Source organism: Hyla sarda, chromosome 1, assembly GCF_029499605.1.
Source record: "Hyla sarda isolate aHylSar1 chromosome 1, aHylSar1.hap1, whole genome shotgun sequence".
In the NCBI taxonomy this organism is placed as follows: Eukaryota; Metazoa; Chordata; class Amphibia; order Anura; family Hylidae; genus Hyla; species Hyla sarda.
The window spans coordinates 206,116,993-206,134,477 of record NC_079189.1 but is presented as its reverse complement, the minus strand read 5'-3'; the positions used below and the strand labels follow the sequence as shown (position 1 = coordinate 206,134,477).

Sequence of the window (17,485 nt, the reverse complement as noted above, 5' to 3'; positions counted from 1 at the left end):
GGGTCACCGATGGTTCTGCAGCATAAAATGAGCTGTGGAACCATTACATGTAATTTTTCTATTGTAAAATAGTGTTGAGCGGCTTAGGTCATATTCAAATTTGCGATATTTCGCGAATATATGGACGAATATTTGTCATATATTCGCTAAATTTGCATATTCGTAATATTTGCGTTTTATTTTCGCGTATGCGAAAATTCGCGTATGCGAAAATTCGCTTATGCGAAAATCCGCGTATACACAATTAGCGTAAACGAAAATTTGCATATGCGAAAATTAGCATATGCAAAATTCGCACGCCAGTCTCAGTAGTATTAGAGCCTTCTTTCACCACACAAGCTGGAAGCAGAGAGGGGTGATCACTGTGATGTGTACTGTGAAAAAAAAAAAAACTGCTATATTCGTGAATATTAGCGAATTCGCGAATATGCGATATACGCGAATAAAATTAGCATTGCGAATATTCGCAAGCAACATTATTGTAAAACTGTGAGAAAATAATAATTATAAACATTTTTGTTAGGTGTAGCAATTTTGTAGGGCTTGAAAGTTCACTATGAGATGAAAATATAAAGTAATGCCCATTTGTTTAAAACAGTTATTTACTTTGAACTCCTCTAGAGGTCAGTATTAAAATACTAGCTCTTCTGGAAAGATGTGTATTCTCTGTTCTGTTCAATATTTTGCATTTTTTATGTTTTTTTTTTTTTTTTTTTTATGAATTGTGTTGTTTTTTAGTCAAGCAGAATTCAGCCATAACCTGTTTCCTTCTATAAGGCAGCATTTTCACGATTCAAATAATGTAACATTTAAAAGAGCAGTATATGCAAATCAGACTCTTTATTTTAGTGTACTTTTTAAGAGGTAATTTGAATACTAATTTGAATTCTAGGCCAAAATACAAAGTTTAATGGTCATCATTCTTATCCTGTACTGATATTTATTGTTGAAAAGGGATCCGGGTGTCAATGTTTGCATTTTCAACACTTACTTTGCATTAAATCTACATGTTTAATGAGAAGTGATATTAGAGCTTAATGAAGAGCCCAGCAAATATGACACTTGCCCCAGACACTCAGGTCAGGGTTGATGTGCCTTATTTTCTGTCAAATTACTAGGGTCAGATGAGGTACACTAATGTGACCCACAAAGCTACTTTTATTAACAAATAAAATAAAGCCTTTTAGCCTGAAAATTGGGCTTGTTTTACATTTCATTTTGTGGATGTTATTTTCCCTGATACACTGATAATTTCTAAATGCAAATTGCGAAGGACAACATGGTGGAACAGTGGTAGGCAACGGCAAGCAAGTTATGTATGCAGTTTGTATGTTCTCCCTCTTACTATGTTTGAAGTGTCGGTAGTTCTTCATATAGTCAGGTTTGGATTTATGTAAAATGAGCTCTTGAGCCCCACTGAGTAGAGTGTGTGAGCTATATATTTACTGTACTGTACTAAGTGTGCTGGCATGGATATGTTAAGTTTGTGGTTAATAATAGGAAACATTTGAGACACTGATGTTTCAAAATACAATAGGTTGGCAATAAGCAGGAATATGTATACATTGGTTTGCACTGTGTAAGTGTTTCTCTAAGGCTAGGTTTACACCTGCATCTTAGGCTCCATTCAGGTCTCCATTACATTTTTCCATAAAATAACAAAACAAAAAACATTGCATGCAGTATATTGGGGTCTGGCGAGAAACCTGATAGACCCCCATAAAAGTAAGTGGGGCCTGAGGGGCTCCGTTGATGCCTTTTGTGCAGTCGACCAGCCAACTCCATTTGCAGAAAAGCCTACTTTTCCCCTTATAAGGCTCTTTTCCTGCTCCCTACCCAAATAAATGATTCACTCTAAATAGCTATTGAAGTCTATCCTCTCTATACAAGATGGAGTATCAGCTCACTGAGAGATCAAATTACATGCTGCCCCTAGACATCCATGGAGAGTGGATGTGATGGAGAGGGGGGGAAGTGGCTGGGGAGAGCTAGAAGTGGACAGATGGACTTCAGAAAGAGTGCACATGTTTATAGTATTATGCTGTCTAGAACCGCTCTATAATGTCCTCTATGCTGCTGATTCTGAGGGTGTGCTATAGAGATATAGGAGAGCAGGAGCCCCTCTTTTGTGTGTGTTCATACCATATACACACACACACACACACATTAATTTATCCATTTTTGTTATGATCCATCTTTCATAACAGTGTCATTTTAATAGACACATTAAATAAACTCTTTGAACTTTATTTTTATACACTTGTCATAATAAATTATACCTACATTTTAAAAATATTTTTATATTTCCACCACAACTCCTCAGTCCCATATTAGGGTCTATCTATCTATCTAGCTATCTATCTATTATCTATCTGTTTATTATATATATATATATATATATATTACTACTATACTGTGTTACGGTAAATGTACATTTTACCCAAGCTGATATTGCAGAGAATTTTACAGTTTGTGCTTCATCAGCGCTTCTGCTGAACTAACCACTGTAACTATCCCTGCAATTTTTCATAATAAAATTACAGCACTTGAGATGACAATTTAGTGTGTGATGCACTGACATGTCCATCTTTTCAATATCCTCTTGTCCGTGATGGTTGCCCTTAGCCATGCTTCCTAATGAAAGCCTCCTCATCAAGTGTGATTACGGCTCTTCTGTTTTCCAAGCATGCATAGCGATGAGCCTGGTTTATGAAACATTTTCCTGCAGTAATAAAACTAATTAAAGCCGGCATCCATCCTCTCACTACTCTTTAATGAATTATAATGAGACCATTAATCTAGTCACTTTCCTGCATTGAGTCTATTGGCTGGATGTCTGTTCAGACTTGTCAGCACTCTACTCATGGCCTTTCGAAATGGGCAATTATTAAAATCTGTAGATGCTTGTTTTTTGTTTTTTGTTAGTAAATATTTTTCCAATCATATGAATGTAAAAGGCAAAATAGTGGAAGCAAAGTGACAGTTTATTTTCGCTGAATGGGATGCCACATTGCTTGCCACCAATGTATAACAAGCCACACCTGCTTACTGCACTTGTTGTTCTACTATTCAGATATAAACATACAATGCATTTACCATTTTTGTTCAGTTCTTCAATTTCTTTTAAAGTTTTATTTTTTTATTTTTTCAAAAAAAGGTAACCGGAATAGATAAACATTGGCTCTTCTTTCTGATGAACAGCTGGAGTAGTGATGCATGTTATAAATTTACTCAAAAGAGATGCAATGCACTGAATGTGCCAACTCTGACTGATCAAAGAACTGCCCTACACCAGGCTGATCATATCTGTTCCCCCATTTGTACCTGTCACCAAACTAAACTTTTAATATATTTATTTAGAAGACACTGTGCTTAATTCTCAACCTTTTATGTTTTTAATGTGATTGAAAAAATGGACACTATGTGGCTCTTTTCTGTTCCCTGCCGCAAGTCAAACAGTTATTTTGGCCTGGCAGCAGACCTGCTGGAGAACACCCACTTTCTCCTGCTGGGAGCTCACACAATGTGAGCAAGGGGAAAGGTATGATAGAGAGCTTTTTAAAGATTGGAAAAAATTTTAAAGGGCAGAAAGGGTGTTAAGAGTGGTTAGGAAATATAATCTGAGTTAGTTTGGAAAAAATGGTTTGATGACAGGTGATCTTCAAGAGAGATTTTATTTTCACATTAATTTGGAACATGTCTGATCAAGGTCTTAAAAGCTTGCAGTCTACACCCTCTCATTTAACCAATAAAGGTATCATCACTACTCCACTTATCTCCTATATTTTTATGGCAAGAACGGTACAACTCTCATCTGTTGAATAGCTGTGTCAGACTTCCACTGATCAAACATGGTGTATGCTAAAAAACCCTTCAAGCACAACTTAACGATGCAAAGGTGAGCACCCTCAGCAAAAATAGAATTTCCCTGATTATAGCCTTTTTTTGAGCTACATAATGTCAACAATTGCAAGAGAATAAAATATATTTTTAACAAAGATAACCTAAATTACAAAGCCACAATATCAATCAAACTATCTAAATATTCCAAACAAGCCATAGACAAACTTCAAAGAAAACAATAATATAAAAAAAAATCATCCTAATATTACTGCATGAGCACATCTATGACCGTTAACTCTCCTGCATCTGTATGTAACAGGTAACAGCACAGAGGAAAACATTTATCAACATAGAATACTCTGTAACCTAAAACCCAAGGAATAAATGCTGATGGGGGATGGGAAGCCATAGTCTAAAATAAAGGCACCTTAAAATGTTCCCCAAAATTGCTAAATAGCTATTACAGTGCCTCTGCTGCTCCTTGTCACTTCTCTTTGCTCTTTCCTGGGTTCTCCTGCAGCCACTGACATTTTCATTGCATTAGATCTGTTATCTGCATCTCTAATAGGTTAACAGCAGTATATGGCTCTTCAGTGCAATACCAAGGACAACCCATGGGCAAGAGTAGCATTGTTTCTTAAAATTATTAAACTCACAAAAAAATTATATATCTTCCAATACCCCTTATTGCCAAGACTTATAAACCAGAGGTCCAGGATTGCTGACTTTTCAGATCCTGATTCCTTTAGTTCTTGACTATTAACCCCTTAAGGACCATAGGTTTTTCATTTTTGTGCTTTGGTATTTTCCACCTCACCTTCCAAAAATCAGAACACTTTCAATATTGCACCTACAGACCCACATGATTGTTTCTTTTTTGCGCCACCAATTGTACTTTGTAATGACATCAGTCATTTCACCACAAGATTTATGGTGAAACCAGAAACAAAATATTTGTAGGGCAAAATTAGAAAGAAAATGCATTTTGGGGACTTCTGATTCTATGCAGTGCACTTTTTGGTAAAAAGGACACCATATCTTTATTCTGTAGATCTATATGGTTATAAGGATGCCTAATTTATAAAGGTTTTATTTTATTTTACTATTTAAAAATAATTATAACTACATGCACCAAAATTAGTATGTGTAAAATTGTCATCTTCTGACCCCTATAACTTTTTTATTTTTCCATATACAGGGATGTATGAGGGCTCATTTTTTGCAGTGTGATCTGAAGTTTGTACCATTTTTGTTTTGAAGAACTTTTTGATTGCTTTTTATAAATTTTTTAAGGTATACAAAGTGACAAAATACACATTTTTGGACTTTGGATTTTTTTTGGGGGTACATCATTGACCGTGTAGTTTAATTAACAATATATTTTAATAGTTTGGACATTTACGCATGTGGCGGTACCGCATATGGTTATTTTTATTACATTATTTTATTTAAAAAATGGGTAAAGGGGGGTGATTTAAACTGTTATTAGTGGAGGGGCTTATTCACATTCATTAACTTTTTCTTTTACACTCTTTACCTTTTTTTTTTTAGCCCCCATAGGGGGCTATAACATGCAATCTTTTAATTGCATACACTGTTCAATGCTATGCCATAGCATAGCATTTATCAGTGTTATTGGAGCTCTCCTGCTCCAGCCTGCATAGCAGGCTTGGATCAATAGAACACTGATTGGACAGCGAGGAGAAATTTCACTGCTGCGGTCCCAAACAGCCCATTGAGCTAACTGGCAAGTCTTTTCTCCCGATTTAGATGCCGCAATCAACTTTGATCGTGGCGTCTAAAGGGTTAATACTGGACATCAGCCCGATCAGCAATGTCCGGTATTAGCTGCGGGTCCCAGTTGCTGATAGCAACCGGGACCCACCAGGTATGAAGTGCGCTCAGCGGTTAAGCATAGTTCTCCTAAAAACACTTGTGAAATCTTTAGAACAGGAATCAGGATGTAAAAAAAATGAAGATTTTGTTCAGTCAGAAAAAAATGCTATCCAGAATATTTCATGTCAGTAAATAAATGACTGCTTTTGACATTATAGAACCTATTTGTGTACAGCAAATAACTTACAAGAAATCTGTCAGCTCTATATTATGTTCAGAGCTTAGGTATCAAGGAGATGGTGTTGAGATGTATCAAGGAGATGGTGTTGAGATGCAGCGTGCTTGTCTTCTCCCTCCCCTACCCCCATGCCTTGGCTGGTTAACAGCCAGGGCTCAATGCAAAAAGGTAAGCCCTGTACATAAATCAATCAAGTTGGGAAGGTATGAGGGAGAAGGTATGCATGCAGCAGTTCTACACTTGACACTTAAAGGGGTTCTCCACTGCCTTAACCTACTTTTGGCAGTTAGTTAGCTCTGTGGCTAAATGTTATTATGGATTTTTTTTCATGTTCCTTTAAGCTCTGAGTATAATATAGAACTGACAGACTGCCTTTAAAGAAAATACTAAAATAACTATGCTATAGTATTTTCTAGCTAATCGTATAATATAGATTATCACATGTAGTAACATGAAAAGTGTGAGTCATGCTTATTATGATTTTTTTTTAAATCTAAGTAGATTTGGACATGATTCTATTTGTTTATGTATGTCTAATGCAAATTACATTTTCTTGCTCTACATGCTGGTTTCTATCACTGTTCCAGGTAGGGGACCCAAGTAAAATGTAATAGAAAACATTAATTTGTCATGTTCGTCTTTCACAGCTCAATGACAATTTAATCAGCATGACAGAGTAAATCCTCTTGGCTTCAGCACCCAAATCATTACTTTTACTAAGCATTGAAAGAATGGACCCACTACAACTCTTCTGCTGGGAACTGCTTTGACTGATATAGGAATTTAGGATGTTTTTTGCTTTATAATGTTAAAGGATTTAGAAGTAATTCATGAAAAAGTACACACAGTTTTTTTCAGAAATTATAGCAATATAAATTAGTGCTTTGCTTTAGACGTGATATTACCTATAAATCTATATATTAACATGCTAAGTGTTTATTTGCTTATTTCAGTAATATTTTGCTCAACTGTGTTAGATTTGTACTGTAGCTCCCAGACTGTTATCTTTGATGGTGGCAGACACAAGTAAATACAGAATGAGGAAATAATAATAGTTATAATACTATTGTTTAGTTATTTATTTATTTAGCACCAACACATTTCACAGCACTTTACAATTTTAAAGGGGTACTCCCCCCCTAGACATCTTATCCCCTATTCAAAGGATAGGGGATAAGATGTTAGATCGCCTCAGTCCCGCTGCTGGGGAGCCCCCGGATCCCTACTGCGGCACTGTGCTATCATTACAGCACAGAGCGAGTTCGCTCTGTGTGTAATGACGGGCGATACAGGGGATGGAGCAGCGTGACGTCATGGCTCCACCACTCGTGACATCACGCCCCCTCCCATACGACCACCACGCCCCCTCCCATAGACTTGTATTGAAAGGGGCAGGCCGTGACGTCATGAGGGGCGGAGCCATGACATAACGATGCTCCAGCCCCTGTATTGCCCGTCATTACGTGCAGAGCGAACTCGCTCTGTGCTGTAATGATATCGCATTGCCGCAGCGGGGATCCCGTGGGTCCCCAGCAGCGGGACCGCAGCAATCTGACATCTTATCCCTTATCCTTTGGATAGGGGATAAGATGTGTAGGGGCAGAGTACCCCTTTAAGTCTACATACACAGACAAAAATCAGTTATTACAGAATTACTTATTATTAGCTTATTATTCACAAATTGGAGGGAGGGCCCTGCTCCCAAGACTTTACAGTTTATAAGAAGATAGACATGACATAAAAGGCAAAAAGTGCTTTATTTATACAGTTGCCTGCCTTAACAGATGTGTTTTTAGGGCCCATTTAAACTATGGATGTTGTATATAAGTCTGAGGGTTTCGGGGTATTGCATTCCAAAGAATTGAGTCACGACAAGCAAAGTCTTGGAGATGGATGTAAAAGGGTCAGATTATGGAAGATGTTAGTTTTAGATCATTGGCAGAATATATAGCATGTACTGGATGGTAGAAAGAGATGTGAGAACTAGGGATGTGCTGTGTCAAGTCCTGAACAGCGCTGTTCATGCAAAGTGCCCCATAACTATTGATAATCTAAAACATTTTTTCAGGGAGGAATGGCCCAATTTTTCTCATTTACATGATGCTAGTCTTTTGTCCAGATTGAGTAAAGTTTGGGAGGGGATGCTACTGTAAGGGATCTTCAGGCTAATACATTCAAGAGTTCACTTTTCTCTCTGCACTGTGTATTTTTATGCAAAGTGTTCAATAAAAGGCATGCATAACTCTGTGTTATATTAGTTTAGCAAAATTGTTTTTGTCAGTGCTACTTGGAAAACAATAAGAACCCTTTTTTTTAGTGATCAATGTTCATTTCAAAGGGTTCACTTAATTTTTCATTGAACTGTACAATGTATAGTATGTAAAAACACATGATCAGTGTACAAGTTCTTGAGTTATAGGGCTTTGTAGTCTCCTCTGACTATTAAGGCAAGCTGTCAGAGGGGAGGAAACCTTGATAATAATATGGGCTGTGTTCCATGCGTTGATTGTAGTAGGGGGGTACATATTCAATGAAGAGATGCAGCCATTCTGAGACAGCAGAATATCCTTAGAGTGTTGGCATATCCCTTCATTAAATATGTACAATCCCACTACAGAAGCTGCATGGAACACGGCACACACATACAGGTTACTGCCACTTGTTCTTTTCAGAGTCACCACAGCTGCTCTTTAAGGCAATTTTACAATTCTAATCTAGCAATTTCTTAAATGTTCAAAAATATAATGCACTACTCTAGCTCTCCTCTTAAGATAAAATACGAAGTGAAATGGAATAAAACAAAAAAACTAAAACAAATGCACTTTTTAATGACATTTTGTATCCTGACGTTGGATGACCATCTGTTCTGAAAATGAAGTGCAGCAGGAGATCTTGCCACAAAGCTAGGCAGAATCAAAGACTTGCAAAGCCATCTTGTGAACTGATAGATGTTTATATTTTTCATCATAGACACATTAAGTTGTTTATACTGCACTTCAGAAGATGTTATCAAAAATATCACACATGACAGAAGAAAATTGAGGTTTATTACTTGGAAGCAATTATACCCTACTGTGTGAAACAGCTTTTCCTTGTTAAGAACAAAGAGAAAAAGCTGGGGCTATTATAACATCTGATTTCATGTTGTCATAGGATATAATGAAAGACGACTACTCCATGCTGAAGATGCAGCTTAAAGAACGAGATGAACATATCCACCAACTGCAAGAAGAGCTGGTAAGTTTTACCAGAACCTTTGAAAAATAGTTATTGTAAAGGAATGTTATTTTACGCTCTTTTCTAGACCTTGTAAGGCGTATGGTTTTAAAGGGGTGCACCGGTGGCCAATGTGTTTTTTCAGTTTCTACTTACCCTTGCTGGTGAGTTTTCTTCTTATCTTTGGTCTCGTGCTTGCTCTTTATTTGTCTTTGTTTTCCTTTCTTTGCACAAGTGTGTCCATGTAGTGTAGCATCTATTTCCGTTTTGCCTTTGTTTTAGAAACTACAGCTCCCAACATGCCTCTTAGCCTGTCTCCTCTTTTAGTGCCTTGCCCAACTTGTTTTGCGTTGCCACCAAGCCCTGTTTGTGGCCATGCTTTCTGTAAGTAAAGGAAAAAACAAAAAAAACGGAGGGGGCTCCTCGTGTGATACCGTATGGGTAGTTATAGAAAGAGAGGATGTGGGGCATGTACAACCCCTAGGTAGTGGCTTTTCACCTTGCAGAAAGTTAATACTTCAATATCAACCCACATGCAGGGTTACAAAGAAGCTGGAACCGCTGCTAAGCCTGAGGTTGCAGGAGAGGTAAAACCGTTTCCTGGGAGTAGACAAGTAGTAATTGAGTAAAAAAACTTGAGGTGGCGCTGCTGGTTCCAAAGATGAATGTAGCAAACCAAAGCCAGAGAAGTAGGTGAACAAAGCACTGGAAGGTTTATTAATAGAAAATTAAAAATGATAAAAAAGGGATTACACGTTTCAGGGGAGCCACACCCTTCTTCTTCAGACTAGGATACTGAGCCACGGGTGCTGCAGAGCAGAAAGCCAGTGTGAGCACTGGCTTTCAGCACTTGCAGGGGGAGGTGACAGCTTCTGTTTGGGGAGCAGAAGCCCTGCGCCCGCGGCTCACAAATCATTCATTCCCCGACATGGGCTGAATGTGCAGCACTGCGGCTCACAGTTAACCCTTTCCCCAATGCTGGGACATTGCTTTTGGGTACAGGGCAGAGAAGCAGAGCAGCACCCGCGGGTCACATATGATTAGCTCCCCGATGTTAGGACAGCATGCTCCGGTTGACAATTCATTCCCTGATGTGGGGACTGTGGGGTGAGAAGCTGACAGTGCTCTCACAGGGGGGAATCATGATAGCACTGCGGCTGACATGTTACTAATTCCGCCGCCACGGGGGAAAACATGGTAGCCAATTCCCCTGAATCCCCCTGCGGGCACACGGTCCCCATAGCAGGGAAGGGGTTACATGTCAGCCACAGCACGGATACAGGGTATTCAGTACACTGTGAGCCATGGGCGCAGGGCTCTCTGACAGCGGGAGGAAGGGAGAGAATGGAACTCCCAACCAATCACAGAACAACAACAATTCAATGAATATTCATTACGGGGGGGGGGGGATGAAAGCATTTCAGGAGAAGAAAAAACCCGGCAGCACAGACATCTTGTCCACAACAGTGAACAAACATGGCCCGAGAGAGTGGACAACAATCAAAAGCAACCAGAAAAGCTACTAAACTTCCGTCACAGAAAAGAGATAAGTAAAAAACAGACTTGCTGTGGACAGATGTATAACATGTGAATCACAAAAGTGCTCAACTCACTACAAACACCCTAGATAACCATAAAGCTTTGGTACCGGAGTACCCCTTTAAGGCATTGTACAAAACATCCTTTAGTGCTCTCCATATTTGTACGTGTTTTGTGTCTATTCTGTTCATAACAACTAGAATAAAAAAAATGTTTGCCCATCTTACAAATTTGCTTAGATCAAGCATCATAAAGCACATTCTATAGAAAGGATAAGGTGCTATGGAGATGTATTTATCTACTTTCTTTAACCCTCTAACAACCCAGAAAATTATATGTTTTAGCATTTTCCTCTTTTTCCTTTTCTCCTTTTAAGAGCTATAACTATTTTATTTTTTGATTTAACGAGGGCTTGTTTTTTTATTTCTAAAGACACCATTAATTATACTAGAAAATACTGCAAAACAGAATAGCAAAAAAAAATGTAATTTTAACAAATGAGGGAGGAGTTTCCTTTTTACGCCGTTCGCTGTGTGGTAAAATTGAAATTTTATCTCTACTGATCAGGTCAAAATGTTTACAACAATACTTCATGTGTAGTTTTTCTTATGTTTTACTATCTTTAAAAATCAAAAACATAAAAAATAAATAAATGCATAAATCGTCATTTCCTGACAGTCTATGGAGCTGTATGGGGGAAATGTTTACAGCACTATCTGTAAGATTTATTTATTTTTACATATATTGGGCTATTTGATTGCTTTTTACCTTGACTCCATTTGTCATGCAGTTTCAATAATGCATAAAGCGATACCAAATATATATATATATATATATATATATATATATATATATAAAAACAAGGTGATTTTGCAGCACTACTTAGCTTGATGAAAAAAATAGTCGGGTGCCAGCTCCAAATGAACTTGATCAAAGTCCCAAAATTAATCCATCCAAAGAAATGGTGCAGCACTCCATAAGTAAATCCAAGGTGCAAAAAAGATTTATTCACTTCACATCATAGCATAGCAACGTTTCAGATCACACAGGATCCTTTTTCAAGGAGCTTGAAAAAGGATCCTGTGTGATCTGAAACGTTGCTATGCTATGATGTGAAGTGAATAAATCTTTTTTGCACCTTGGATTTACTTATGGAGTGCTGCACCATTTCTTTGGATATATATATATATATATATATATATATATATATTATACAGTTTTTATTCGTAAAATAGGAAAAGGGGTGATTTCAATCTTGTTGCCTATTAGCAGCGGCCTTAGCTGCTGAAAACCGCGTATTGAGTCGTTGATGGGGTTAAACCCTTCCCGACCCATGACATACATGTACGTCATGGCCAGGAAGGTTTTCCCTACCTATGCTGTACATGTACGTCATGCAGATACTGGCCACTACTCGCAGAATCCCACCACGCCTGATAAGATGGTGGCTATCCCTGATCTTGCCTCAGGACCTAGGGGGGTTTTGTCTCCCCCCCCCCCCTCACAGCGATCGGTCCTATCAGCTAGTCAAATCTGGCTAGCTGATGGCAGCGTTTTGCACAGAAAAATCCTGAGCAGCGCAGTGTGTGTCCCCCGATCACGGGGATCGTGACACACACTGCTCTGCTAGGAGACCCCATTGTCCCTTACCTGTCCCTCTTCCCCCGCTGTCCCTTACCCATCGGAAGCTTCTAACGCTGTGCCCGCCCGCATTCTTTAGTTTCACTTACACTTTTTTTTAAGGAGCTGTTTAGTTGTACAACAACTCCTCCTAGTGTCCTAAACCTGTTATTGCATGTTTTGTGCCACTAGACACTAGGGGAGAGCTGTTGTACAGAAGTAAAATAAAAAAATAAAAAAAAAAAAAAAAAAAATATATATATATATATATATATATATATATATAAACAAGGATCTCACTGCAGCACAAGACTGCAGTGAGATCCTTGTTTTTTGTACCTGAATAGTGGGCTTTTGACCATAGCCCCAGAAACTGCGTGCATCAGTTGCTGCTTTCTATTCCCTATTATATATATATATATATATATATCTTGCAAATTTGGCGCCAAATAGCATGGACCGTCCCACCACGGTAAGGTGACCTCATTCTGGGACGGACCCTACACTGTGATTATGCCTCTGTGTGAACAGTACAGCAGGCATGCAAGGTCTGAAACATCCAAGGCACCTTATATACACCTAATAGAGGTGGGTGGGGTGCAGGAGGCAACATGGAGGTAGCCACTCCCCCATATGTGTAATACAACCAAAGAATAAATTAGCCAGCACTATTGATCCAAACTATTGTAAAAACCTGGCTTGCAGGTGCAGGCTGCTGGGCTAAATATACAGCAACAGGAGAATACAGCAGCACACTGCTAGCACAAAGATATAGATGAAACATGAGTATATAGATAAAACATGAGTATATAGATACGGTGTCAAGCAGGTATTCTGGCAAGGACGCCGGGAGCCTCAACGTTGTATATAGTATATAGTATATAGTATAGTATATAGATAGAACATGAAAAGCTATACAGCTGTAATGCAATAAATGAAGATATGAAACTATGAAATTATGAGGTACTTAGCTTGCAAATTTGGCGCCAAATAGCATGGACCATCCCACCACGGTAAGGTGACCTCATTCTGGGACGGACCCTACACTGTGATTATGCCTCTGGTGTTAGGTGTATATAAGGTGCCTTGGATGTTTCAGACCTTGAATGCCTGCTGTACTGTTCCCGCAGAGGCATAATCACAGTGTAGGGTCCGTCCCAGAATGAGGTCACCTTAGCGTGGTGGGATGGTCCATGCTATTTGGCGCCAAATTTGCAAGCTAAGTACCTCATAATTTCATAGTTTCATATCTTCATTTATTGCATTACAGCTGTATAGCTTTTCATGTTCTATCTATATACTATACTATATACTATATACCACGTTGAGGCTCCCGGCGTCCTTGCCAGAATACCTGCTTGACACCGTACCTCTGCTTTTCATGCTTTACAAATAAAGGATAAGAAATCACGACCCTGGTGAGTGCCATCTAATCATACCTCTTTAACCTTTGTTCACATCAAGCTTAAGGACAGAAAAAGCTTATAGTGCACATTTAATTTATCTATTGATCGCCAGTCATCAATACATGCATTTTGGCACACATTGGCACACAGTGGACCAGTATGCATCAGCACAACAAATCTGTGCAAAGGAAAAGTAGACTAGGTCCCCAGATTCCTGTTCTCATTTTTCAGATATATTTTTTTTTAATAAAATGAGCAACCTAATTGGTTGATGTGGACAAATATTTCCTGTTCAGGTGCACTAGTTTTGATAAATCTCTTCCATTGTTTTCCTATTAGTGCTGTATTTTTTTGTGAGAAATGAAAATAAACACAAGGTCATTACAGCGTTATTCTAGAAACAGTGTTATAACTAATGATTTAAGATCCTAGCCTGTAACAGTATATTTATGATTAATGGATAATGTCATTCAAAACATTACCCTTGCCTAATGTTTGCTTTGTTACATTACTTAGATGAGACTGTATTTAGTAAATACAAGCTCAAGATTATATCTTAAAATTTTTATTGTTTTGTAAAACATGCACATTTTTGGCATACATGTGCATATTTTTCATCTCATGACAGCAGGGGTACAGTTTTTACAATGGGATTGTAGAGCTTGCATGTCTGAGAATTACATATTGATGCACTAGTCTTAAGATCTGAACCTCAGGTCCAGGAATGTTAGTATTTGATTGGTCAAAATCAGATTCTTGAGACTAATCTCAACCACCAAGATGAAGGTATCTCAATGATTAACCACCTTTATAGGATCCTGACTGTTCTGTACATAAAGTATTATCTTATACCAAGCTCTCTGTGATCTTTTTAAATTAAGTTTTGCCTAAAAACTTTTTATTTAGCTTTTATTGATGCAAGGTACAGGGGGACAGACAAAACTTTGAATTAAACCTGCTTGCCAACATAATTATTTTTTTTCTTAAATACATTACACCTTTAATAACATTTATGCCCACTACTCTGGTTTTGGTCCAAAATTGTGATCCGACTCATTTAATAATACCTATACAGATTGCTCTGTTTTTCTGACATAATAAAAATATTTGATAAATCTTATGAATATTTTTATACACTAATATGTCCAACCGGACAAACTTTAATCTGCATGCATTAAAGGGGTACTACAGCGAAGCATAACTTATCCCCTATCCAAATGGGACTCAGCGAGTTCAGCGATCAGGTCTCTTCAGTGCTCCCATAGAAAATAAATAGAGTGTGTGCTGACCCCAGCATGTGCTCCTCTCAGAGAGCCGAAGTCCGTTCATGAGATTGTGTGGAGTCCCAACAGTCAGACCCCCCCCCCCCACAATCTGACACTTATCCCTTATACTACAGATAGGGGGTAAGATCCTTATTCACTGCAGTGCCCCTTTAAAGGAGTTGTTCTTTAGCAGAGCAGGTAGAATCAGCATAGTAGGTAAAATCAGATATGTACCATAAAATCAGATATGTATATATATATATATATATATATATATATATATATATATATATGTGTGTGTGTGTGTAAATGAGTAAAAATGTGCTATTTCAAACTAAAGTAACCTATGTCCCTGTAGAGTTCTTTTCCGCCATGAATCAGATCACTTCCTGGTTTTCGGTCAGTTTTATCAACTGTTTTGTAATGAATCAGAAACATTTTGAACATTAATGGATAAATGTGTTCTGTACATGCTAAATTTATTTGACCTATGTCAATCTTTAAAAGTGTAGACAATTTTTTATTCAGTTAGTGTAAGTATAGCAAATACAATCAATGTTATAACCTTCCTCGGATTATACCCATTATTGTGTTATTTATTTCATACGTATTTGCAACAGCCACTGCTATTTTATCGAAAGACATCAACTTTCCTTGTCCCATCTTTCATTGCCATATAAAGTGCTTTGTTGCTCATAAAATAAATACAGGGGACAATTTATTTTGCTTTTCTGGCTCTCTTTGCTTTTTTTTCTTGGTTGTTTTGAACCATAAAGTAATACTCTTTGGGAAAAACAGATGAGTTTTAAGTTAAATAGGATCATTTAGGCCAAAACAAACAGAAAAGAGATCGTAAGGTCAGAGCACACAAATTTATCACAATGGAATAATGTCTGACAGGTGTCTGTCTGCAGATTAAATAGATATATTATAATGGGTTGGTATGTACAAATGTTGGCTTGTCTCTGTAGAACAAATAGAGATATTTTATTGTTTGCATCTCTCTTGTGTCCAGACTCTTATATCTTTTCATTAGGCAGATGCCAGAAGCAAGAGCTGCGGAAGAATAATCAAAAATGCTGTGCTTGTAGGGTCATCACCAGCAATGCAGAGAGTGTCATGTAGTAATGAGGTCAGGCTCTTGGAAAGCTGACTGTGAGAAATGGGAGCCACTGATAAAAGCAGAGATAATATAAAATAAATCATGCGTGCATATATTATGCAGACCTTTAGAAAGAAACAATAGATGTGTGAGCATATCAAAGCAGCTGAATTCATCACAAGTTTGCAAAGCAAATTCAAGTATAGTTTACATGTTTCTCTGTTTTTGCTAAAATGTAACAATACCAGTGATTATGATTAATTATATTAAACAACAGTGAAAGGAATCTGATCAAATAAGATTCATGGGAAAATAGACAAACTGGGAACGCCTTTTGTACTGAAAGACTATAAGAAGTAATAGAGTGCAGACAGTTCAGAGAGCTAATTGAATGCCTTATGCCTCAAGTTCACTGTAGCATGTCAATGGAAAATAATTGAAATAACAACATAATAAAAATTATTATCATAAAGAACAAGTTGAATGTTCAAAAATTAGAAACTTAATAATAAAAGGGGCTGTTTTATGATAGACATCGGTGGCATGTCACTATGATATGTCATCAATGTTATATTGTTAAGGATTTGACCATTGTGACCCATGCCAAGTGGTGAAAAACATTACACCATTATATCTCTTGTTAGCTTCACAGAGCGTTCTTTAAAGAACAACTTTAATACCACTGTATTAACATTGAAGGCACATACTTGTTATATGCAAGAGAATCCCATAGGGAAGAGTGTACAGCTCCCAGACGGAATTATATTAAAAGTCCAAAATCTTAATTAGCCCATTAAAAAATTAGAGAAGATGAAAAACAAAACATCCAGTGAGTTAAGAACACAATGCCAACGTGTTTCGGACCATTAGGTCCTTAGTTATACTAGTCATATGCTAACAGTGTCTGTCCAGAGTCAGCCCCTTTAGACACATGTTAAAGTTGCAGTCCACCCAAAAGTGGTACACTGCATTATGCATAAGGGGAATATGTCATTTTTTTCATGCTACTAAAACCTCAAGTCACTGAGGAGGTCACTGGCAACTTCTCCCTGGCCCAACAGCCTTAATTAATAAAGCACTCCCTGTTGGGGTATACAGAGAGATGTATCAATGGGACAAAGGTCTTGGTTAGAAAAAAGTGAACCTTTGAAATGTTTGATTCACAGTGCTCAAAGAACTTTTCAAAAAGGTTTGTTTTGCGACTATTAACCCCTTAAGGATGTAGGGCATACGGGTACGACCCCGTTCCCGAATCCTTAAGAACTTAGGGTGTACCTGTACGCCCTGATCCCGCTAATGGGTTTAAACCGTTCTCACGAGCGGAGAACGGGTTACATCCCGTGGGACCTGGTTGCAATGGGCAGCCAGGACCCATGGCTAATGCCGGGCACCACCGATCGGGCTGATGCCTGGCATTAAC

At 38.0% G+C, this 17,485-nt stretch overlaps 1 protein-coding gene across 3 annotated transcripts in view; it reads left to right on the top strand.

Annotated features, from left to right (window-relative positions):
• CCSER1 (coiled-coil serine rich protein 1) overlaps positions 1-17,485 on the top strand; it is a 966,927-nt gene that overhangs the window by 800,231 nt on the left and 149,211 nt on the right. For all 3 annotated transcript variants that reach the window (XM_056567568.1, XM_056567559.1, XM_056567578.1), the window contains exon 8: positions 9,071-9,154. In XM_056567568.1, coding sequence (XP_056423543.1) covers positions 9,071-9,154 — 84 coding nt within the window. The remainder of the gene's footprint in view (positions 1-9,070; positions 9,155-17,485) is intronic.